The sequence below is a fragment of the Helicoverpa armigera genome, chromosome 9, assembly GCF_030705265.1.
Source record: "Helicoverpa armigera isolate CAAS_96S chromosome 9, ASM3070526v1, whole genome shotgun sequence".
Lineage (NCBI taxonomy): Eukaryota > Metazoa > Arthropoda > Insecta > Lepidoptera > Noctuidae > Helicoverpa > Helicoverpa armigera.
Window position 1 is genome coordinate 3,989,747 of NC_087128.1, and position 27,703 is coordinate 4,017,449.

Here is a 27,703-nt window from a genome sequence, read left to right on the forward strand (position 1 = left end):
ATTAACTCATTGAGCGATATGTATGAGGATCAGACATGAGACAGGTGTTTTTAATAACAAGCGTAGGACATTCTTATTGTGCGACCTGCGTGAGCGATCCGATGCGAAGGTTGGTCTACCCTACCTGTAGGCCTAGCTAGACCAACACCATAATTAAATGTAGGTAGGTATTTATTATCACTTGCGAATTGAATGTGCCTCTTTGTTGTAACTATAGTAAAAATAAGGAAAGCTACTGCAAACATCTCACCATAGTTTATTTTAGATTGCTCACTGCAAGTAGAATCAGATATCAGTGGAAGTGTTCGGTCATTAAAAACCAATTAACGTCCTAATATTACCGATAATCTATACCTAAGTAGGTAGGTAGTTACTTAATGATTGTCCTCATAAATAACGGATCTCCTTCCGGAACAAGTTTTATCACATTCATGGCAAACAAACTCCACGATAGTGCACGATACTCCACTAGTTTTGATAGACTAGCAGTTTCTTGTGGTTTCACCCGCATCCTTAATGTATCTCTTTAGGTTGGTAGAACCTGGTCTAGTACCTGGGCACCTATGTTACTTAGACAGGAATAATGATACATTTTTAAATCGACCTCAAAGTTCTCAAACTTCCAAAGAAGTAGTCCAAAACCAAGTTGAACTAGGTAGATACCTACAGACTACCAGTTACCACGGACCACGGCCATACACAATAAGCCGTAAAAATAGACAAAGTCGGTATGAATTAATTATGAGCGGCCCGATAAGGACACTAGTCAGTAAATGACATGATGTGGCTATGACTGGTTAAGTGTGGCCCAGTCTAGTTCCAGCACACGTGTGCAAATGTGATCCGGTTTGCTCAGAAACGGGTCGAGGCCGAGCCTTGAATGTTTCTGTGCTCCTGTTGTGGCAACTAATTATCGATTTTGAACGAGAACTTAGGCTTGTTAACAAAAATTTATTGTTGTAATCGTATAACAAACAACTGAGTAACAAACGAAATCTATATTCCCAATGATATTCTGCATCCAATTAATCTCGGAAGTTGTTGTCGCGTCATGTGGACACTGCCGCGCAGAGGGTTTAGACATAGAAGTTAGTTCAGACTATTGCCGCTAGATGGCGTTATTGATAGCAAATGAAGAGAACTTGATTCAAAACAAAGCTGTTTATTGCAAAAAGGTTTTTTCGGACACATTACCTTCTATACCTATATCATGTATTCTGATATACGTTACCGTGTGCATCCCTGTAGTATGCGTGTGTGACGCTACGGAAGCGCTCCTGGCCAGCCGTGTCCCAAATCTGAAGTTTCACCTTGATGCCGTCTACAGTCACTACCTTATTCTGTGGACAGATGGCGTTAGTTGTAACCAATTATGTTTTATTTTTTACAAAATGTTTCCAGAAAGTCGTAGACATGTCGAATATGTGGTAGGATTCCTAAGGCTTGGGAAATAGAAAGAAAATATGCCACAGTTGATACAAAAGAAACTGTTATGTAAAAAAAAAATATAAAACAGTCAACTTTGCTCTAGTTTGTAATGTAGTTAGGCCTAGCGTGTGTTTGCAATAAACACATTCAATTTTGCAAGCTCACGAAATAGTAAAAACTAATTTAATACAGCACATTAATAGGGTATTACATGCATTTTTGAAATATATCTTAAATAAATTCTTTAGTCTTAATATATCTCTAAAAAATTAAAAATATTTTTTTTTCTCACGTTATGTACGAATATAAATTAATTGTTTTATCATAATTTCAAATTTCGCGCGTATTTCGCGAAAACGCGGCACACAACGGACGCCATGATTGTTTTTTGGTCATGACGTCATTACGTTAGTAAAAAACTACAGCTGTCAGTAATACATATTTTGATATGTATTGAAAGTTTTAACTGACACTTTTGTTTACTACCGTAATGACGTCATTAGCATGGCGGCGACATTTCGTAGTGTTCAAAGACAGATAAAAAAACCTAAAAACTTTAAACTGCAATAAAAAATATATTTATGTACCTTACGAAGTGAAACTAACATTTCCCGATTGCTTTTCCTCTAAACAATCATTGTAATACACTTTTAATTTTTTTCTCATCTAGACTAAAATACCCTATTAAGTGTTACTTATTCATCACTCATAAATATTAGCCATAAACTCGTTATTGGTTACTCGGATATTTTTTCTAGCCCACAAAGACAGCTGCAATAAATCAAACTGCAAAAACCGAGAAGGCGAAAAAAAAACCTTTGCAACAATAAATCACTCAGGCGAGCAGTCGATTCAATCACAGCTGTCATGGGCAAGGGGCGGGAACGGAAAAAGCGCGCCAAACTTCGAACACCAATAGCGTTGCGGCTAACCGGTCGCGTGCAGCCACTCACTGGCCCATTTGAACTTGGAACCCTTGATGGCCATTAATTACTTTTTTTGCACGAATTAAAAATAATAATGGCATTATCAACTTTTTGCCTATCGATATTGGAACTTTTTGCGCTTCGTTTCGTTGAATAAAACTTGATGAAACTTTTTAGTGAACATTGAAGTTGAGTTTTTTTCATTATCCTGTTTATAATGATGATGTAGTAGGTGGAATATTTAATTCAATTTATTAATTATAACAAGTGAGTCAACAAATTAATCAGCTTTTTGTGTTGCTAATAAAAAGCTGAACACTAATGTTTCTGGACATAAATAAGTTATGAACTTAATTTCTTCTTTTTATTTTGTTGGTTGTAAAGACTTTCTAAAGAGGCCTAGTGTAGGTATAGATTGCAGACAGCACGTGCAAGTGAGTCATTGTACCCGGAAGTCGATGCCGACGGTGGATATGTAGTTTCCTGCGAGGAAAGTGCCGTCCCGGAAGCGGACTAACATGCAAGTCTTGCCGACACCGCTGTCGCCGAGCAGCATTACCTGCGAACATTGAAATGAAGTTTTAATGGGATTGTTCAACAGAAATGACTGGAAAGTAGAAAGCTTAAATGATAGTTCTACTTTGCCATGCAAATGTAAAGGCCTGGTAAAGAGACATACTTACAGACCTACAACTTATTTGGAATAGAACTTGACGCACCTTTTGAAAAATGCACAAATAAAGTAGATACCTATTATTGAAATAAGTATCCCAAATAAAGGTAAGTTAAGTAGCTATGAAGGTAAGTTAGTAGGTGCTCGGGTAGGTATGTACCTATGAAGGTTTTGGAGGTGGGGAATTCCACGTTAATTAGTTCAGTCAGTTTCCGGGCTTCCAAAGCCCTCTGTCGTGTAACGTGGAGTAGACACACGTTTAATTAAAGCTTTAAACGTACCGCGTAATACAGTAATTATATTGTAAAACTGTATTGTAGGGTATGTTGTTAAACATCACCCTTTGTATTGTAATTATGGAGCTATAATTAAGGTTCTGGTTAACTATCTATATTTAGATTAATTTTGGTGGGTTTTGCTTGTTATTAATATTTTATCCTTAATCCTCTACATACTCTTATAACTCTATAGTTAATCAGACTTTATTCTTACTCAATCACACTAATGAATACTAGGTACTAAGTACAAGAAACAGCACACAACTTTTGCAATCGTTTACTAGGGCTAAGTATACCTACGTACTGGTAAAGACATGGTTTCCAAGAAATACTTAGGCAAGTTACATACTTCTATCAAAACACTAACTTCAATAGGTAGGAACGTAAGAAACATCCATTAGGCCCTGTTGGTTCCTAATGTATTTCCATTAGTTTTCGTAAAGCTTATAAAAGTCTCCCAAAATTACGGATGACGAAAACGGGGTCTTTATTTATTTTGTGTCCCTTTTTTGATCCTGACCCATTATGTAATATAATCAACCTTTAATGTCCCATTGTTGAGAATGGGGCCCATAAAGGTTAAGCCGTTCAAGAGACAACCGTTGGTTGAAAATTGTCTATGATGTTTAGTGTAAATAATCGGTCCTTAGGTTTTAGAAGATGGACTATTCATGGCGGTCCCAATTTTAAAACATGAATAATGGATGGAAAAACGTAGGTATGACAAATGCATTCTATACTTAAAACTAATTACCGCGGAACTTTCACCTCGGATACCTTTGTAGGACCTACTGCTAGTCTACACGGTGCAATGGAAATGTCATTTATTTGCATTTAGATGTAGTTTTGCTATGGAAGGTTCTTTATGATCGTTACCTTTATGGTACCTTCTTTTCTAATAATATTTTATTATGCCAATAACTTAATTATGGCATTAGTTAATTTACATAATAATGAACGAATGTACTCACTTTCCCAAAAACATCATATTTGTCTTCTTGTTTCGAATGCTGCTCCCAAGTCTCAGTTGGAGAAGGCGGTTCACTGTGTGGCATGACCCCGGCTTCTGCTTCGCTCTTCTCGTCATCTTCTCTCGCTTCTGGAAGGTTCCTCGCCCAGGTTGGCCTGACCCTGCCGACCACAACCCTCTTCTCCGTTTGTCTATTGTCCATCGCGTTTGGATTCCACATTTTGAGCGTTTGCGTTTAGGTCATAACCAATAGACAGTTACGATCCGTCAGGGATTTTTCTAATATTTTTACTTTGTTTTTAGAATGTTTATGTGTTGTCCATTTTTTATGTCACTTTTATCACTTTATTTTCAATTTGAAGAACACAATGCAAATCTATGTTTATTTAAGCTTCTATTATTTTATTTATTTTCGATTGTATTTGGTAGATAACGTCGTCTTTTTTAATAAAGCCAGTCAGGACCTGGTGAAGTTTTTAATTAATAGTGCTTATCATATATTTAATTTAACAAAGTTACAACTTCAAAGAAAAATAATCTACTCAGAGAACAAATAAAACAGAAACTGTCAAAATAATGAAACAATTAATTGAGTTTCAGAAACTAAACTATTAAAACTGAGAATGACAACCAATAACTTTATCTGAACAAAGTTGTTAGAAACGAAGTTTAGGAAATTGTAGTTTTAACTTGATTAGTGGAACAAGAGAATTTTGTGATTAAGTGAGACAAACATGTTGTACAAATTGGTCCGGTGCTTAAATTAGTTAATCAATAAGTTAAGGTGTATAAAGGAAAGGTAAGGTGAGGTTATTTATTTATTTATTAATGCTTCTGCACATTTCGTACAAGGCGGACTTAACGCCATAGGCGTTTTCTGCCAGTCTACCTTTGGGTGGTGGAGATATAGCTGTGGTAGGTGCAAAGTTTTTAGGTTATCTATATGTATATATCCCAAAAAAGATTTGCCTGTATGTTTATTTTTTTATATAGATTGCGTTCCGATATAAGTAAGCACGCAGATAAAATGTACCTTAGATTAGAACCTTCTTCGATAAAGTGTTTTTTTTTTAACCATGATTTGATATTGTTCCTAGTAGTGAAAAATGCATGTAGGAATCTGTTTCTTCCGCCATATCACAGATTACTTAATACGCCATATACACGTGTATCTTTATAATATTTTAGTTGCGTTTATTGTTTAATCTGTAAGGGATGATAACCCTGGGGTATTTGTCAGCTGCGGGTTTCTATTTGTTTAGTTCAACTTTAACTAGAGTTTGTTATCTCAGTTGTTTGTGTTTGAAGATTTATCATTTAAATCTAACGTTTGTGTAGTTATCGCAATGATAAATCTCAAGATTGTTATCATTATATTTGATGAAACAAAGCTCAATCTTTATAAAGAATGTTTCAACTTTAATCTTTGCAATTCAATTTAGATATATTTAATAATTAAAGATTTACCTACTTAGTTATAGATAGCTAAGTAATTACACTGTTTAACCTTTACAATAATAAATAAAAGCCTTTCAAAGACCACTTCTGTGAATGTTCCATTAAATAGCTTTCTACCTACGCACCCTTTCCAAGACTTTTCCTCCAATTATATGACACTTATAAATATTTTATTGTCAGTTTCTACGGAACACTAATGGACGGGTATATAAAAACCTCTTTCCTTACCTCTATTGAAGATACAATAAGTACCTTCTTTAAGAGCATTATTTTCCCCGCCATGAGGGTAAAGCCATGAATTTATAAGTAAAACGTAGTGATTTTCAACTAACCCCTAAGAAGGACCCTAACGCGGCTTATATTCATGCAAAGCTTTTTACTTGATGTTTTAAGGCCAAACCCCGATGGGCCATTAAAATTCCGCTTTATAGACTATCAGGTAAAATGAAATCCCGATTTTTTTTAAAAGTTGTTTTTATGTAAGTTTTGAAAGGGATACGAATTACCTTTTAATTCTTTAGAAGGTATATCTTGTGTGTATAACATAACTTATCACATTAAATGGTATCATATGTACATAGGTATTCTATAACAAATTAAAAAAAATACTTAATCCATTCAGTGGTTTAGCCACAGAAACTAGGTAGGTAGGTACCTACCTATTTTTCGTTTTTATAATTTAGAACATTACACAAAGTACCTACAGATAAAGCACGTAAGTGTCAATGTCCCCTGCTAGCGAACAAAATAAAGGTTGCTGTTCTTAGCAAAACCACAGATTACTTAATAGTTACTACAAAACGAGGACGAATTGGAATTTTTGGCGCCAAGGATCTCAATTTTTCTCAGTAAATACAAAACGGATCAAAATACAACTTGGTTACCTGAAAGTTCATGATATAGGTAAACCTTATTTTGTTAGAAGTCAAAACATGATTAGGTAAAAGAGATTCACATATTATGGGCAAACGGGACCGATTTAAGCCTCTTAACTTTTTTAGTAGTTCAGTATATACATACTCTTTAAAATTGTAGAAGGAATTTTTATCAAATTATCATTTCTAAATAATAAAATTACAAAACCATTTTGTCGCTTACGACTTTTAGTTACTTATAAGCTAGCGCGCGTATTGTTATCCTCGCCCCGCTCAGACGCTCCGACCCCTTTTGGCGCCTTAGATGCGCGTGCCGGTTATGGAATTATTGTTGACCAATTCCTCGCCTTAAAATGGTGTTCTAATTCTTGCATATTTCCATTACCATTTGCGTTTTTCGAAAAAATCTTTTTTTTTATTTTTGCGTATTTTCATTCTCTTCTTTGTGTTAATAGACATAGGTAACTCTGTAACACTACTGAGTTGATTTAAATGTGATTTGGTAGGTATATAGATAGCCAATCTTTCTTTTTTTGACGCTACTGCAACCGAAGGCAGAAACTAGTATAGGTACTTTTATTGGGCTCTGTTGTAATGACCCAAACCACAAACAAACCACAAAGGAATCAATGAAGTTATAGGATTAGGTTCATATTAATTGACTAGCGGTATACCTATCTAGTTGTATTCATATTACAAGCATAGCGTTAATCCAATCTGTGTCAGTGTATCGCGATTCGCGATCAGCGATGCAAGGATTTACTGGGAATTTCTGCTTTTGAAACTATTAGGTACTTTAATTTCTGTAAAATATTAACAATTTCCAAAAACATGAAAGTATTGAACTCTTTACATAAAAGCTTTTATATGTATGAAGGGGTGGATAGATATCTGAGCCCAGGAAGGTAAGATAAAGAGTTTGTTTACATGAACGCGCTAGTCTCAGGAACCACTGAAAAAATATTTCAGTTTAGATTAGCCCATTTATCGATGGAGGTTAGTTATTTCGAAACTTGGGTAAATAATATTAATTTAACCTCAAAAAGGAACATAATTATATTATTTTAATGTCCACTTAACACGTGTCGCATCTCTATGGTTTGCTCTATAGGTAATGCAATGCCAGTTAATCGGCTTACACGATCACCATAACGCGTAATATGCCATTACTAATCAAGCGACACTGATGAAATTATACCAACTATTTGGTGTTATTATCCAGCTAATTGTTTTTTAGTCTACTAGCAGTTTTGCGTCCCGTGGGAGCTACGGCCCATACCGTGATAAAATATAAGTTATGTTACGGAAGAGTGTAGCTTTCAAACAGTGAAATGATTTTTCAAATCCATCCAGTAGCACAAAGTAACTAACAAATAAACAGACTCTTTATCTTTACAATATTAATATTTACCTTTACGTGTATAGTACCTATTATATTAACGTACATTCAAGGAGGACAGAAAGATGAGCACACGACTTAATTCATCAAAAGATTGATTTTCCTCATCATAATCATATTAAACCCAGCTATTCGGCCCGATTGTACCCCGTTCCTATCTACGGATAGTTTGCAATATCTTTACGCATCGATAAGCTTGCCAGGCTTTATATACCTACCTACTTATATAGCTAGTTATGTAGGTACCTACAGCTACATCATTTATTGATTGAAGCCAATTATGCGCGATGGGAGCCGAGGCGAATGTCTAGGATGCTGTCATAACTCCTGTTGAGATTATTATTATCTGTGAAGGTATTGGCTTACAAATAGGTCACATGGGAGCTCTACATATTTAATTTAAATCTATTAATGTACAATATAACCAGGCAATACAATAATAGAATAATGTACTTTGATACAAATAAATTTATAAATAATTTTGTAGTGACAAATGATACAATGTATCTTAGTTTTTATTATAAACGACAAATTGCTATATTGATAGCAAATAATATACAAATTGACCCGGGCTCTACTACGGTAACCTCTTCTTTTAATAATATTAGTAGTTCTACTAATACAACTATTGATACACCTGATAGTTTAAACTACATGGTGCGACAAAGGGTGGGCCACATCAACTGAATGTTGTACATCAAAACATTCAGGGCCTTTCCGGCAAATATTTAGAATTAAGTCTATTCATTGAACATTATATGGTACAAGTTATGTGCATAACTGAGCACTGGCACAGAAATAGTGAAATAATATTCCTTAATAACAGTAATTATACAGTACAAAGTTCATTCGTTAGAAAGGAAGCCATCCATGGTGGCTCTCTTATAATTGTAACTAATAATTTAAAATGTAAGGAACGTTCAGATATAGTAAAATTATCAGTCGAGCGCAATGTAGAATTATCATGTGTTGAACTGGAACAGTTTGTTATAATTTGTGTATACAGGCCTCCTTCAGGTGATTTTAACACTTTTGAATCAGTAATGGAAAATTCTCTCTCTAAACTTAATTCCACTAGTAAATCACTTTTAGTTTGCGGTGACTTCAATGTTAATATTTTAGAATCATCTTCTTTAACTACAAGGTTGCTAAACTTATTTAAATCATTTAACTTAGTAAATTTATTTCTAGAACCAACTCGAATTACGGCAACCTCGTCAACCTGTTTAGATAATATATTTACTAATTGTAGCGCCACAGAGACTCTGATTACCAATGGCCTAACTTCCGATCATTGTGGTCAACTGGCGCGGTTTCCTGATAAAAAGAATAAAATCAAGCGGGAAATAACATGTCGGCCCTTAACAACCAGTCGTTTTAATAGTTTTAAAAATAATATTAACGCGAAACTAGACGGTGAAATATTAAATAAAAACAATCCCCATTTAATGTACGGAGCACTATTTGATATAATAAAATACGAATTTAATTCTAGTTTTAAAACCAAAACGCTCGTACTAAAAGAAACGGCTAACTTCAATGAGTGGGCTACCCCCGGCATTTACAAGAGTAGAGCTAAGCTGTATGAGTTGTATGAAATGAAAAATTATAATTTTGATGAAAATTTTATTAGATTTGTTAGGAATTATTCTAAATTGTTTAAAAAAGTTTGTCATGCGGCAAAATCAATGTATTTCAGTAATAAAATTAAGAATAGTAAGAGTATAATAAAAGCGACGTGGAATATTATAAATAGCGAGACCGGGAAAATCAAACAGCGTGATAATCAGTATAAAATCATTAATGAGAATCAAGTTTATGAGAAAGATTCTGATGTAGCTCGCGAATTTAACACATTCTTCTCTAATATTCCAATCAAGACCACTAGCGGCTTAGACTCCTCTGCCACCAACGCCGAAAACTTTTACGTAGTAGTGTTAGTCAATGTGAAGCCACATTTACCTTTAGTTATATTTCACCTTATGACATAGTAAGAACCTTCAAGTCATTAAATTCAAAAAAGACAGGTGATTTATGGGGTATCTCTGTTAAAGTCTTAAACTGTATTATTGACGATATTGCGCCCTATTTAGCTCGTGTATTTAATGAGTGCATTGACTCAGGTACCTTTCCTGAACTTATGAAATACAGTAAAGTTATACCTCTCTTTAAATCCGGGAGCAAGAACGATCTAGGTAACTTTAGACCGATCTCAATTCTGCCCGCGTTGAGCAAAATTTTTGAAAAGCTAATTTTAAATCAACTCCTCCGGCATTTTAATTCATACAATATTTTACATGCGGAACAATACGGTTTTACAAAGGGTCGCTCCACAACGGATGCCGGAGTTGCTCTACTGAAACATATATTCAGTGCGTGGGAGAAGTCACAGAATGCTATCGGGGTGTTCTGTGATCTTTCCAAGGCGTTCGACTGCGTCCAACATGAAACGCTTACCCAGAAGCTAAAGTACTATGGTATTAGAGACAGCGCACTTAGTGTTATTAGCTCATATTTAAGCGGTAGAATGCAATGTGTTGACGTTAATGGTGTCAAATCTTCCAATCTACCCGTTCGTTTGGGCGTACCGCAAGGGTCGATTTTAGGTCCATTTTGTTTCTTGTATACATTAATGACTTGCCATATTATTTAAAATCATTGTGTGATGTAGTATTGTTTGCTGATGACACGTCTCTAATTTTAAAGTTGATAGGAATAGAGTAGATTTTGATGACGTGAATTCTTGTCTTTCACTAGTAACGCAATGGTTTACAGCCAATAATTTAGTTTTGAATACGAAGAAAACAAAATGTATTAAATTTGCTTTGCCCAATGTAAAAAATCTCGGTCCCGGTGTAATTTTGAACAATGAGGAACTTGAAACGGTACATGCTACGACTTTTCTAGGGATAACAGTAGACTCCAAAATTCAATGGGGTGAGCATATAACTGGCATCACGGGTAAATTAAGCTCTGCTGCGTACGCTGTCAGGAAAGTAAGAGCTCTCACCGATGTAGCCACGGCGCGTTTAGTGTACTTTAGCTATTTTCACTGCATCATGTCCTACGGAATTCTTATGTGGGGCAATGCTGCCGATATCGAGAATGTTTTCGTACTACAGAAGCGCGCTGTCCGTGCTATATACAAACTTGGTGCTAGAGTCTCCCTTAGGGAAAGGTTTAAGGATATTGGTATTCTGACTGTGGCGTCTCAATACATTTATGCCAATATAATATACGTAAGGCAAAACCTAGATTCATATAGTAAAAACAGCGACGTACATCATTTTAATACTAGAAATAAACACAAGTTAACCGCACCTAATTATCGTTTACATAAGGTACACGGTTCATTTGTGGGGCTTTGTGTACGCATTTATAACAGAATTCCGGTTCATCTGTTGGAATTAACGGACAGTTCTTTTAAAAATAAAATTAAAGAAATTCTTGTTAAAAAGGCATATTATAATGTTAATGATTATTTCACAGATAAACGCAGATGGCAGCTCTGAAGTGGAACAAAAGTGCTTTATTTTATTTTGTATTATTCGGTGTTTTAAATTAATAATAAATAAAATTGAATTGTATAACTGTAAAATAAATTAATAATAATTAAATTGTAATAGACAGCTGTGTTGCTGGGAAGTTTGTTCTTCACCGCTTCTTCTTTCCAGCCATAACACTAGGAAGTGGTGAAAGGGGGGCGTTTTGGGGGTGCTGTCATTCTTGTAAAATTTTGACGTTAAAAAGTGCTAATCGTATTAGCCTATTTTAATAAATGATTTTGACTTTGACTTTGACTTTGACTTTGACTCTGTAATTGAAGCTCTTTGGTGTTGTATTTTGATGGGTCTTTGAGTTTATGGTCTGATGATAAACGATGTTGTTATCAAGTGCACTTTAACGGCGGTTTCCAATATTCAATCTGTCTGCTGTTTTGTTTAGATACAGAATTTGATATTATAATTACATAAATCTCTGACCTTATTGTATTTACTTAGCTCTTTTTTTTAACGACTTCAAAAATCATCATATGACACCTCCCGCTGTGGGTTAGCAGCGGCGAGGGAGTGTCAGACTCTTACTGACTAATTAAAAACCGTCGTGTTCCGTCATTGGCCTTTTATGTACCAGGGCCGCGGTATCTCTTTCGAACAACCCGCAGATTTACTTAGCTCTTATAATATAAGAATATTCATTAAATAAATTAATTTATACCCTCAGATCAGTACGTACGATCTTTACTATTAAATAGAAATCTATCTTATTCATTCAGCGTGAGAAATCTGATCAATGTTATTACGAATAGTGAAACCTCTTACAAAATAAATAAAGATAGCCATTTGTAATATCTAAGGATAACAGAATAAAGTGATATTTCAGCGAAATAGAGGAAAATGGAGAATAGTTTTGTTATTTTATTTGTCTGATGTCTGAGATCGCCGGGGGCTACAGAACAAATATGATAGAATTTAAGTTCCCAACTCAATTTCTACGTGATAGAATATAATACATAACATTAATGTTAGAATAATTTGAATTCTACGAATAATGTAGGGCAGTACTTACCTAAATAACTTTTATCTCGTTGTAATAATTTAACCACTTTTGATAATTTCGTATATTCATGATTCATGGCATAGGTAGTAAGTTTTTATTTAAATATGTAGAGGTATTATTTAGCATCATGTTAAGAGTAAGAAGTTTATAAATGTAAATGAAGGGAGCGACCAAAGAAATTGTGGATGGACGGTGCACCGCAAATAAAATTGGGATAAGGGCAGAAAGAATAATGTAGAAAAACATGACTTGCAAATGCTAGACTATATTGAAAGACTACAGTAATCTTAGAGCCAGTCTGTCCCGATATTGAAAGGGCTTATGGACCCCCTAAGCAGTAGATGACAGACTTTACTTTGTAAAATATATTCCTTTCGGAGAAGCTTTGTAGGAAAACGGGTAGAGCTCTATGTTACGAGTAAGTAAGTATCTAGAATTGAGCTAGGTATATTGCTGAGCTGAGCTTTGACAGTACATTTGCAAGTTACTATACGTATTTATTTAGTCCGGCACCCGCCATGTTAGCAACTATTTGGTTAGTGCAACTTGTAGCAACATTTTACTTACAATCCATTCTCTTTGCGTCTCATCTCTGAATGCATTCAGACAGAATGCCACTCATAACCTACATTTATTATTCCTAACGCAATGTTTTATAAAACCCTTTAATATCAGTTTTTAATATTTCTTAAAATAATATTAGGTACCAAGTGAATAAGTACCATAAACGTAAAAGACATGTCATTAATTATCAATTTAAAATTATAGCTCATTCATTGAATCATTTGCAAGGAAAATCTTACAAGAGCCGTTGTAGAAGCAACTCACAAAGACATCATAAAGACGCATACAAGTTCATCAAGGGTCTTCAAGTCTGGAATCCTTGCTTATTTACACGCAAAGCCTTGTTAACTCAATATGCGTGTCACCTGTCAAAGACCTACTTGTCACCCCTCTGAAAGACCCCAAAACAAACAACGTCTGAAGTTTGGACTTTCAAGTCGTCGAGGTGATATCATATTAATTAATCTAGTTTATAATGAGATACTATTACATTATTTTTAGGTTTAAAGTTTAAGTTATATGTATATTTAAAGACACATAGTTAATTCGAAGGCATTGGTTGTGATCGAAGTTGAAGTCATGTTTTGGTGAAACGGATTTTCTATCACTAAACTATTGACATTTGACAGATAGATAGATAGATTTATTTATTCATTACATTTTGGTTATTACATGATCACAACATAATAATAATTTATTTCACCAAATCTGCCTGAAAAGGCGTATGAATATTGTTTTAACACTAAATAAATTATATTGCATTAATAGGAGTTTTTTCCAAAAAAAACCCTGTATTTTTCAATTAGTTGCATATTCTAACGTAGGAATTTAAAGAGCACAGACTTTTAGTCACGTTCTCCTCGACAAATTAGGATGTTCAATGTACCTACTTATCTAAAATTAGATAAAGGGTGGTATGCTAATGTCGGTTTGCTAAAACATCATTAATTGAAACAATCTAATCAGCTCATCATAATCAAAGTCTATCCAAAAAGTGCTAAACCAATAAAAATTACATTATTCACCTTTTAACACGCTCAACTGGTCCAATAAAGGACAAAAAGTACGCAATCCGTGGAATTACGGCCTACAATATTGAATTCTCGCTGCGAGACGAATCTGCATATTTAATTTAACGCTTGTTATCCAGATTTCTGGATGTTACTGATTATGAGATAGATACGTATATAGATATAAGTACATACTGAAAAGGCCGTGATGGCCTAGTGGGTAGACCAATCTCTCAAGTATGAGTGTGGGTTCGATTTCAGATCAGGCAAATACCAATGCAAATATAAGTTTCTAAGTACTTTCTAAGTAAATCTTGGACACCAATGATCGTGTTTCGGAGTTACGTTAAACTGTAGGTCCCAGCTGTCATTGAACATCTTTGGCAACCGTTACGGGTAGTCAGAAGCCAGTATCTCATACAAACAGTCTTACCTAGGAGTATTGGGTTGACTTAACTGGGTTGAGGAGGTCAGATAGGCAGTAGCTCCTTGTTAAACGCTGGTACTCAGTTGCATCCGATTAGACTTGAAACCGACCCCAAAATAGTTGGGAAAAGGTTATGCAGATAATGACTGATTATGAGAAATATAGATAATATACATACTGTCACTTCCCTCACTCACATAAAAATATAAGTATACCTATGTCGCTCCTTTGGAATATTTTGGGTGAAGCGTAAAAGCTTTTTGAAATAAATTGTGAGTGTCGGTTGGTATGCATGTAAGTATATAATTTAATGAAGCTCACTTTATTGAATATTGTTTCGTCGGGTGAATTCAGTGTTTTAAAATAATAGCCCACATTGTGTACGGTTTGAACGTAAAGGTTGCATCGGGAATATTTTTTTAGACTTTATAATTGGTGTGTATCTGTTTTCCCATTACGGTTTAATTGTTTTTGCCATAGAAATCTCATATTGTCAATACCTACTCTTATAAATTGTTTATTTTCTTGAAAAAATTGCGACGAATCTTTTGGCAAGCAGACATTTAAATATCAACCACTTTAAAAATACCTACTGAACCTGATTGTAATAAAAGGACTCCATAAAGGCCATATAAAGGACATCCGTCTGCGGGAATTCGCATCGTGGAATAATATATTACTAACTTATTAAAACAGTTATTCGAATCTTTTGCATTAAACCTTTATATACATAGGTACTATAGTATCAAGAGCAAGGGTTATATTAAACTATTAAACAAATTCGTGTCGTCAGTCTGCTGGTTAAAAACATAATTAAATTCCAGGCCACAATTAAATTGTTTAATTTTATTAATAACAGGTGAACAGGTTGTCAACCGTAGTTAAGTATTTTGTTTGTATGGTTATGAAATTATTTTAAGCGTTTTATTGTTTACTGTTCGCGAAATAACTCGGTTATTGCGAGCTTTTCATTATTTTAAGTTATTAATTAATTATGTAGCCTCTGTAAATATTATGTAGGGGCGATTAAATTAATTAACTAGAGTTATCGGAAGTTTTTTGGTAGAGTTTTTTAACATTCATAAATATTTATTTGATGATCTTTTTCACAGTTTGGCAATTATTCTTCTTGCTGTGTAGTATATTACCTATCTTGATTGTCGCTTCGAAAATTAATTAGGATTTTTGATTAGCTACTCAGATGCAATTTCAAGACATATGGATTCACATTGTTAGTTATGTACTTTTTTTCATAATTTTATAGTTTTTACGGAATTAAACGCTAAAATCAAGTAACCAATAATTTTGTTATTCCACTCGAATACCCTCAGAATATTCAAAGATCGTTTAATCAAACAATTTTGATATAGTCAAGGAGTTTAAGTTATACTCAGAGGTTTAAAGATTAGCTTCAGGAATTCTTGGAAAATGTTTCACAGATTCTCTTTGTTTCTTACGATTGGTAATTGTATAATTAAGTTAACTTTGTGGGTTTATGTAGGCAATACAAATTATTTATCCTAAACCTTTAAGCATTTATACACTTATCTGTATAATTTATTTTATAAGTAATAATATTTACCTATGTAAATAGTAGTACAAACTTTTGTCATTGTTATAAAATAGCAGTTAACAAATAATAATTGATCAACACTTAATAATTCGAAGTTTTATTTATTTTCTCTCACAAATTTCGAACTATTTAATATTTCAAAAACTCGATAATTCGTAATATTTTAAGAGTCCCTCGAGTTTCGAATTAACGAGAGTCGACTGTATATACATATATAGGTAGAGCCTAAATGCTTTCTATGGGTCTTTGATGCCTGATATTTTTTGTAGTTTAAGTATCGTTAATAAAATCAGTTTTTTTCGGTCATTTAACAAATATAAAATTTTTACGGCACCTAGTTTATCGGAGCTATTTTCAGAAAGGCTAGAAGGGCCTGTTATGGATAGATTTATCAAGCTGCATGTTAGACATGGGACTTGATAAATCTTCTAATAATCCTGGATGTATTGTGTGTATTATTTTATATTATTTTGTACTTGTGTGTTACTACTAACATAGTTTGTAAGTTTGTACTGTTTACTAACACGCTATGGGCCGTCGATGCCTGAAAATAAAAGATTTTTATTTTTATTTTTATTATTTATTTATTTTTATGGCAACCATATATTTCTAGTTAAAGTTTTCACTTCACTAAAAGTTTCACAAAAACGACTCAACTAATCCATTATCTTTCGAAAAACACACGGTTGTTTGTTACCCTTCATACATGGAGTATTTTAGTTCCATGCTAATGCATGGAGGGTCACTAACCAAGTATAAAATCAATTTCCACGCGGGTGACACCGCGGGGAACAACTATGTTTTGCTTAGGGTAGTAAAAAATGGTGCCGACATATTTTTTCAAAGGTTTTTCTTTTTCAGTGATGGCTGAATACGACTGTACTCTAATTTTTTTAAACCTTAAAATGAAATGTGTGCTAATAGCTTTCTATATATTTGTGAGGGGTCGATTCGCACGCCAATAAATGAAATTCGTGCGACTACAGAAAAAATAATATATTTTAAAGGAGTCCATTCGCACGTTTTGTGCGAGTTAAATTTGTGCGAATCGTCCAATAAATCAAATAATTGACTAGGTATCTCAAGGTTAGGTATTTAAAGTGGAAGAGACAGTAGATAAAAACCATACGGCGTCTAATTACATGATTGTTTACTTAGGTACGTATATCATTCAATGAATACTGAGTAAATTAAATATTGATCTCAAGACGAAGTTAAAAACGATCCTCACAGACCTTTCCTACTATTCGAAATTATAGTTATTACCTACTGAAGCAATACGCCGAATGAAGTAAGTATCTAATAACATATGAGATGTAATAATCTTACAGGCAATTAAGTGCTCGACGAACCCAAATTACAAACCGACAAAGAACCCAACCATTCTTGTTTGAGCCACTGTTTTCGTACCAAAATACCCGGTAAATCGTGAGCGTCCAATGTATTGAAGCTCAAATGGGAACACTCCAAAAAAACACAGTTTTAAATAATTAAAAAACTTTACAACAAGGCGAAATAAAACATTTAATTTGCATAGGTATATTGTTTATACCTGAGCGAATTGCTATTTTCCTTTGAAGCTGAAATGGCTGAAATGTAACTGGAATAAAATATCCTTTACATTCACGGGCTGTGACGTCACGGATACGTTTTGCTCCTATTTTCAGTTCGTTAGCATTTGTTACGAATGTTACTGGTACCCGGAAAATATAAAGCACAATAAAACATAGCTACGTATGAAGATTTAGGTACGCAGCTGTAAATATTATATAACTATTTAGTCATCTATGACATTATTATGCACTATCAAAGATAATTTAGAGTAACGCAAAAATGTGAAGTTTGTGCGTATGGCTTTAACGGCCGAATGGATTCAGATTAAATTTAGCAATTATATAGTTTATGCATCATTATAACATATATGATATAATTTATCCTAGCGTCAAGGCACAGGCGGTAGCAAAATTTAATTGGAACATTAATATTATACTAGGACGTACTGTATTATAAATTATCTTCACTGCTAAAGCCATTAATAGTTTATCAACAGTATGAGAGGTAATCGAAAGTTTTCTACAAACTAATAATGATTTCAACGATGGAACTTTGTAGACCAGTAAGTAGTGCTAGTTTCTCGTTAGGATTTGAATATGAATTGAGTTAGAGATTAGTATATAAACCCTGTTATGGTGGCCTAAAGCACAAATGAACTGGATTCAAATCTCGGTAAGTCGATACTTACTTACTTAACTTACGAATGAAAATTTTGTTCAAATTTTTCATTCTTTGCTTACACAGCCAAAAAACTCTGGATTAAGCTCGCATATGCATTACCTTTTTGTGTTGTACGTATTAAAACTTACATGTGTGTGCAATAAAAAATAATAGGTAGTCAATTAACTGATGATTTTATGACTGCAAAGGGACAACAGACCTTATTTATAAAAACAATTTCAACTTGATACGCGTTCCTGAGAAGAAATGGTCTTGAAAACAAACAGACAACGAAGTGATTCTATCGGTAAGGGATCCTTTTTCGTAAAGCAGACAAAAATACTGAACACTTTTCAGAGGAATATCCAGTTACTTCGAACGAATTCTAGATTCTCCTTAAAATACTTATTCATTGGAAATGTGATCAACTGAGATGTTGAAAGTAAGTATATGTACAACAAAAAGCGCCCGAAGGCATTGTATGGCAAACAATGATTCTTTTTTAATTTCCCAGAAAAAAACCCGAAGAAATCTTAAAGTTGAAAGGTTGCGGGTATTTTCTTTGTAAGAACATGTCCTTCCCTATTTACAAGTTCTTATCCAAGAAAGAAACACGAAATTAAGAATCTTGAACTCGTATTAACGACCTTCACTTTTATTGTAAAAATGTACCTATTAGGTATGCGTTTAGACAAAACGTACAATCCACCTTTTTAACAAGTATAAAACAACCTGCTGTTATGTACTTATACCTATATGCCTAACATACTGTTAAAATGTGCACTTTTAACAAATTCCTAGCGGCAAAAATCTGTCGCCGTAAATGCAATTGTTTCCGCACGAAGATTTACAACAAGCTGTCCAATGATTACACCATACGAAATCCAATAAAACTGAAATCCAACCTGTTACACAACACATAGGATACTAACAAAATAGCACAGGCTATTACAGAAACAGAGAAGTAACAAAGCCCATTGATTAATGGATTGCACGGGTTGCTGCGTTCCAATCCCTTTCCTTCATCACTTTAGAACGACTTGCCAAGACAAAAGAGGGTGAAAAACGCACAATAATGGACGTCAATCGAAGGGTTCCGTACTAAAAAATCACGTTATGTTGTACCTATGGGTGGCCCTAATGCTGAGTTTTATTTTTTTTTGTTACAGCGGCAACAGAAATGCATCATCTTTGATTGTTTCAGCTCTCTAGCTATTCTGGATCAAGAGATTCAGCCTGGTGACGGGCGAGCGGACAGACGAAAAGTTAAGTCTAAGGCAACAGTGCTCGGCCGACGGTCAGTGCTGATCGTACGTCCCGACCGAATCACATACAATATCACGCGCAGGCCGTCAGCGCAGGTGTGTGCGCGTTCATAGACTTGCACAGATATAGGTACGTCGAGCACCGGTCGAGCACTGTTTCCAGCCTCAGTAATAGGGACCTTTGGCATATGGAACCCTAAAAACGCGCAATAAGGGACGGCAATCGAAGGAAGGGAAAACGTCACGATTCAGTAATGAAGTCAAATAGATGGGAGCCTACATCAAGATGACGGTAATGTTGTATTACTTAACACCTAATTTCCAATGGTATTGACTCGGTTTTATTAGTTTTAGTTTTGTGCAATCAATTTGTTAATTTTATATGTAGCCACCTTTAAACAAATCGACGAAAGAATATAATGCGTCTGGTTATATCGATAGAGAATGCTAAAATGCTGCAAGAAAAATTAAATTGAATACTAATTATTCAGATAATTAGCAATTTATTTGGTTAATCATGTTTTATTTATTTTCTAACAACGCAATCTTAATGGTTGCGTCTAATAAAACTAGTTTACCGGTATGAAGCAGGAAGTTTAACATCTGTCACACACACACGTTTATGCAACGTTATTATACATATTTGTTGTCACATCCCACGTGTCCTAAGCACGCTGCTTTTATCTTTCTACACCGTCTATGTTATAAACCCTCTAGTGTTTGCTTTTACATAGGTACTATACACAATAAGAATAGTTAATTGAATTGAAATAATTATGTATCATCCTTCTGCCCTTATTTCTATCTAGTATGAGCTCGTCGCGTCATGATTTCTTTTCTAAAACAGCCACTATGAAATATAACATTAAAATCTCAATTAATTCAATTCAATGTTTAACGATTCCTTTTCTCTAAGTTATTGGGTAGGCAACTGAGCCCTGATTGAGATAATAATGATTGGTACCCCACAGTATCACTTTGCGGGAACCATTTACATAGCAAATTGATGCAGTAAGTGGGATTGATTGAAACCTTATATAATTTAGCAAATGGTCGGCCAATAGTGGTCATCTATGAGTAATTTCATTGATATCAGATGCGATGATGATTTTGCTTTTCCAAAAACTGTGAACTTTGCCTCTTGTGCAAACAGAATTTTAATATCTATTCTACAAAGGGACACAATCGTCGTTTTGTCAACAAAATCACACAATCGGAATTGAAAACTGCTTTGAAAAAGTTTTCATAAAGTCGAAATATCAATTTATAACGTAGCTTTATTAAAATCTCGGTGTTTTCACGTTTATGAAGCTTAGAGTAGGCAAGAGGAATCTCAATTTTATTGCTTATTTTTCGTTTTTTATTTTGGTAGCTTCGTTTATTAAATATCATTTCGTATTTATATTTCCTTCGCGTTCGCGACTTTCAACGTTGTGATTGGTTTTTTTCTTGAAAATGTCGAGATTGGCTCGACATTAAGTCCTAATAAAGTCGGTTCTTTAGTAGGTATGTATACTTCCAAATTAGAACTGTTTATGTAGACTTTCAAAGTATGATGTGATACAGAAATATAACAGTTTCTTGCTAAATTGCACGGTGAGTATCTGTTTGGATTGTCTGGTCCCAAAATATTTGTTTTACGTTTTTCACTTTTCCGCTGCTTATTACACATACATATTAAAAGCCTATCTTTCTGCAACTGTCAAAAACAAAAGACATCAGCCAGCATCACCGTGTTTTTTCACATTTAATAAAAATAATCATTTTTCCGTTGTTTTATGATGTGAGTGGAAAACACAAAAGCTTTTGAATCACAAACAAAAGACAAAACAGGGCGAAAAAAAACACGATGTTTTCAAACAAAACGGAAGCTGTATGGACGAGATTTTATTTCTAACAATACCCAAAAAGAATTTCGTCGGAATACGTCGAAACGTCGGATAGCTTATAGACAGCTAGGTTAAAAAACCGGCCAAGTGCGAGTCGGACTCGCTTACGAAGGCTTCCGTACTGATTTATAAAACGGACAAAAAAATCACGTTTGTTGTATGGGAGCCCTTCAAAATATTTATTCTATTCTAGTTTTCAGTATTCGTTGTTATAGCGGCAACAATAATACATCATCTGTGAAAATTTCAGACCTCTAACTATAACGGTTCATGAGATACAGCCTGGTGACAGACGGACGGACGGACGGACGAACGGACAGAGGAGCGAAAACAATAGGGTCCCTTTGGGTACGGAATCCTAAAAATTACGTCAAAAATGAATCTACAATAGAAGAGATTTGCAGTATCCGAAAACGGTACAAGCACAGATTACTGCACAAGTATGTACGTATTAAAGCAGTATATTTTCTTACCTGCAGCAGTTTTAGGATAAGGTAAAAATAAATGTAAGTAAAATGTTCTCACAATGTGTACTGAAAACATTTTTAGCAATGCGTATATGAGTGATGAACCAACAGTTGAAGATAGGTAAAATGAGCAGTTGAGTGCTCGGGTTAAGTGGGTAAGAAAAACCTGTAGATTTATTATTTTGTAGGTACCATATTATTGTGAGTATGTGTGTATATTTGTTACTTCTGCACACGCAACTGGCTGATGAAACTTGGCAGCAATGCAGCTATAGGTAGCTGCGGGAATGTTCGAAAGAGGTACCGCGGCCCTGGTACATAAAAAGCCCACGACGGTTTTTAGTCAGTAAGAGTCTGACACTCCATCACCGAGCGCTGCTAACCCACAGCGTCATATGATGATTTTTGGCGTCGTTAAAAAAAATACAGCTATAGGTGCCTACATCAGAACAGTTTCTTCAGAGAGCGAGTGAAGCCACTGTAGAGAGCTAGTGCAAAATATTTATACTCATACAACTAGTAAGAAGCTTACACTAAGTATATGTTTGTGAGAAACGTCTATTAAATGTTTCACTTGGAGCTTGCGAAACTTGAGCAGCATCTGAATCTAGTTGAAACGATTTCAATATGGCGTATGAAGCAATGTGGAAATGCAACATTGCATTTTTATTAAAAAGTCTTTGAAATCTCGAATATTCTGTTACAACAAATATTTAATTCAGTGCTTGAATTTGTAAGTTGTTTTAATAATACCTTTGTATGTAGGCATTGATGTTTAAATTGGTCGTGCGAATGACACTTTTTCTTTGGCCTCAGCCTGATACTCAGAACTGTTTAGTCATCATTGTAACAACAATAGCGTTACCATATTATGACCCAGATATAAAACAAAAGACAAACAAACAAACGACCAACCCTTCAAGTGCTCACCAATTTCACAATTAACGTGGCTTACCAAAAAGAGATAAGTGGGGGCCAAGCCGATTTCGCAAAAAACCTATAAACATAATAAAACAGGGTCCACAATGGTCCATCCCCGTTGTTGTTCGTTCGTAAGCGATAATTAATCCAATTTGGGGATAAAAGGGGAGTATGGGGGACTACCCCACGCTTTGACAGTGTTCGTGTAGATGGACAAAGTTTTTCAAAGAGGAAAGAAATGAGTTCGTCAAGATTTTGTTGGTGTAGATACTTGTTTATAGTTATTTTGTTTGCTGTTTTGAAATAGGAGTGTTATCACCTATAACAAGCTTTTGGGGTTCCTTACCTTAGCCAAAGGGCAAATTGGGACATAATTACTAAGACATCGCTGATCATCTGTATCTCATGAACAATGAAAACAAGGATAAGTATAATAAATATTTCAAGTCGCTCTTGGCTGCTTTTGTTTTCTTAACAAATCTACATAATTATGTATTGCAATTATTTTATTAAATCCTGAAAGGCGAAGTATACCTAGTGACAATTTAATTCTTATCGTAATTTTAATGATGCTGAATGATTAAGGTAACTTCATTATAAAATCCTTTTTATTTTTAGCTCCTGAAGAAGGCACTTCTCACACAATCCACAACAGTTTAGACACGAAATTCAATTTAATGCCTAATATAATAAAGTAGTACTTACCGAGAATTTCTTGAGGAAAATTATTTTTACTTGGTTAGGTAAAGCTTTTTCGTTGTTGCTTATAATTATTTTAGTAATGACGTACACTAATGTTTGTTATTTTGTTTGAATGATTTCGATTGCGCAATGGTCACCATGCCGGACTGCCGAACCTGAGGTCCCGGGTTCGGTTCCCGGTTCGGTGGACATGCGTGTGATGAACATGTTTGTTGGCGTGGTCTGGGTGTTACAATATGTAGGTATTTATCAATATGTATACTTGTAGCTATATGTAGTTCATCAGTTGTGTTAGCATCCATAACCACAAGTTAATTAATGACTTCCTTGGGGCTAACCGACCGTGTGTGAAAATGTGTCCAGACAATATTTGTTTTTATAATATTGCTTATTTTATTATTAAATCTGCTAACGAGTGTTCACGTTATATTTCTACTTAATGGCATGACTAAATCAGTTTTTTTCAAGAAATTAAGTTGCAAGGAATATGTTCAAGATTATCTTAACAGATGATGTGTCTAATAAGGCTTGACACAGACTTCTCTCTGACCTTCGAGAAACCCTCGGGAAATCATTATATTGTCAGATTAAGATTCTGCTTTTTAATATTCTGTACTTTCAGTATATTCTTAACTGTAAGATTTATAGTGTCTGAAGTTATGTATTATTTGGTGAAGTTTAAAGATGTGGGATTTTATAAATATAATCCATGACAACAGAAAAAAAATGGGTTTGGTAGATCGTAAAACATAAATACAGACAAACATAAGGAAATCACAATGCTTTGTACTTGAGCAATAAATAACCCTCTTTATTATTGCGTACATTTCCACGAATTTTAGAGAGAAGGAAAATTGCAAATAAATTCGGAATCAATCAGAAATGAGATGAAATCGTTTATTTTGCAAGTTGGACATTATATCACTTTTACACGTCATTTTAAGAACGCTGGGGTCTGCTTTTCCGAACTGACTGATCCCTGAGAAGAAACGCCGAAACAAATTCAAGGGTCATAGTCTCTTTTAAAGTCGAAAAATGTTACGAATAACTACTCTTATGCTAATATTTTACCGAGCTATGAGTCTTTATGTAGCAACTACTGAATTAGTAGGTATTAACTTTAGGGCTTATCATAAAATAAACTCTAACCAGGGATAAAAGATACCAAAGCGGATCACATCATTCATAAACCCAAGTAATCAGGTTCCATATTTAACTTTACATAAATAAACTAAAGCAACACACAAGAGCGACTTCTAGCCACATCATACACTTTTAGCCAATGCGTAAGTAGGCTAAATGGCTAAATATAAAACATTTCCATAACACCGAGCTGTGATAAAAGCCTCCATGAGCAAGTAGAATTAACTCCACATGAATTGGCTCAATGAATACATGCGATGGTTTATTTTTAGCCATAGGGTTAAGTGTGGTCACCATGATTTGGGAACAAAGTGAGACAATTACTGGATTCAGTGTGTGGGAGGAGTTTGTTTAGGAAAACGTTTGCGTTGTGTTGACAGATTTGTGACTTTCCGATGTTTGTGTTTGTTACTTGTTAAAAGCTGTGTTGATTTAATTTAGTAAATTATATGGATCATTTGGTAATTTACTTAGGATTTTGGTTATACCTATGTAGAAATGTAAAATAAAATGTAATGAAGAAACAAGTTTCTTTTGCAATAAGGTATTATACTCTTTCTTTCCTTTTCTTCTTTCTAGTTTGTATTACCTATGTGCACATAAATTGACCATTAAACATCGTTTGCTTTAGATGTCTGTTTCGACTTACAACTGATGACATGAATATGAGATGTAGGTACTAACCGCATAAATGTGGTCTAAGAAATAGAATTCAATTAAAACCAAACATATAGATAAGCGCGATGACATGATTAAATATCATGATAATCTAAATACCTATTACCTTGCACTGTAAACATCAAGCTACTCAAATAACTAGAGCATAAAATAAAACCATTAAACTTAGCGATATCGATTGAAAATCTAGTAGCCAATCAACTTGGCTGTCATCTGCGATGTTTTGACGTTCACAGTTTAATCAGTTTACAACAGATCGGACGGAATTGTTAAACATTGAGCGCTGTTGATAGTCAAAGTTGTTTTACGACAAACACCCGAATCGATTTGTTGTCACGTCCGACCGGTTTCGACAGTATTGAGTTACATCGGTTGGTGCTTTTACTTATTTAGAAATGTTTTAGTTAAAGTTTTGATTTATTATTATTTTGGGTATTTATTGGTAATTCAGACTTTTTAAAGGTAATTTTATTTAATTTTATCTTTTTTATTTGATTTATTAATATAGTTCAGTTTTTATTTCAAAACTTATTTTATAACAGTGATGCTAATACGATGATAGACTGGGTCATATTAATACCTACGTCATGTAAACTTATATTTTTATAACAAGACTTGTAAATAATTGCTGCGACTATGGAATGTCTCACATGTCACATGGTCACCCTACGGAAAGGAAAGATCCCTCACCATTTTAGCACAGTGCTGTCCCCACGTGAACGAAAATGGAATTAATAACAGGCTCTAATAGCTTTTAGTTTATTATTTCTTTTTCTATTAATAGCTTGTCTCTTCTGTTTGTTTTTTTTTACTATTTATTGATTGAATATGTACCTACGCTACAACGCTAGGCTCCTATAAACGGGTGTGATTTTTTTGTGTAAATGTCGTGCTTATTTGCTTCAAACATTATATCCTAGTTATCATATATCAGAAGAATATATCAGAATATGTATCGTTTTTACTTCATTCAAGCGCCAATGTTTCTTGGTTCGACGTGATTGTCCTAAACATAGCATATTCCATTACTGTGCCTACACTTACGAAAGGTCAACAAGTAATCAAATTGAGCGAGAGATATGAGAATGATATGTCTTATCAAAGGTCAGGACATTTCCATTTAATTTGCTCACTTGAGTACCTACCCTTAAGATTCTAAATTCGGCGAATAAATAAGCGTGGAAAGTTATTTGAATCTTGAAACGATTCCAGAACCCCGGATTTCTTCTTAATTTTATCTTGTAAGGTAGCTCGATTAATAGTCAATTTTGTGCTTTATAACAAAACCGGAGGATACTTAAATGGCGACTGACAAATGGTTCAACTATACATATAAATCACAGTTTGGAAAACATGTATTTTAAAAGTATTTTTTCAAACATTTTACGTCACGGATTTCCGCAAAGTAACGCCTGATTTCTATAATTTTTATATGTAACTTATTAATAATTTAAACATACCTAATTATAAATTTTATTGATTAGTCGGCGTCCTCGCTTCGCTCGTGTGATCTTTCAATCACGTAATTTATCAACCTAATAAATATTTATTAAGTATCAAAATTATACCATTTTCATAAAGCATTTATTACAAAATCTGTTGATTAATTTAAAAGCTGATTTGCATACTAACATAATCCAGATTTGGTTTGACTTTTAAACAGGTAGATATGGTATATAAATTAAATAATTTTAACTTAAACAAATTGAACTAGATTAGGTTTCTTCATTAATTTTCAAATATCCGAACCAATTTAGAATTTAAATTGAAAAATCAGATTTCGTTTTTTATTAGCATAAAGTTTGTTATGCTCAATATTATTTTGAACTAAATTATTATATTGCTCTTAATGAAATTATAAATTAGGTAACCTCTAAATGTCTGTGTTTTGGATAGGCTTTCGTTGTGGTTAGTTAGTTATCATACCAGTAGCTAAGTTACAGGTTTGTAACTAACCTAAGAGTAAGTATAGATTGATACAGTTCAACAAACACTAACAAGCAATAGTTACAATCCAATTAGTTTGCCAAATATAGATTACTAGCCGTTTTGCCGCGGTTCCACCCATGTCCCGTGGGAAAACGTACCGGGATAAAATTTTGCCTATGTTCACCGGGAAGAGTGTAGCTTTCCAATAGTGAAAGTCTCTCTAATAAAGTTGAGTAGCTTTTGAGTTTATCCATTAAAAACATGCAAAAAAGAGGAAAAATAATATTTTTTCCTCTTTATAATATTGGTATAGATTCTTGTAAAGTAAAATAGTAATCACCTATTACTGATAAT

The 27,703-nt window shown here is 34.1% G+C and overlaps 1 protein-coding gene across 2 annotated transcripts in view; it reads right to left on the reverse strand.

Moving 5' to 3' along the window:
- Positions 1 to 27,703, reverse strand: part of Rab26 — an 89,695-nt gene that overhangs the window by 2,753 nt on the left and 59,239 nt on the right. Inside the window, exons 1-3 of one of the 2 annotated variants that reach the window (XM_021327871.3) lie at positions 4,277 to 4,558; positions 2,803 to 2,913; positions 1,232 to 1,340 (exon numbers count right to left, since the gene is read on the reverse strand). In XM_021327871.3, the coding sequence (XP_021183546.2) occupies positions 1,232 to 1,340; positions 2,803 to 2,913; positions 4,277 to 4,495 (439 nt within the window). In that variant the 5' untranslated portion in view covers positions 4,496 to 4,558. Of the gene's footprint in view, positions 1 to 1,231; positions 1,341 to 2,802; positions 2,914 to 4,276; positions 4,559 to 27,703 lie in introns of those variants that run through there. The other variant, XM_021327872.3, reaches the window with a different exon arrangement.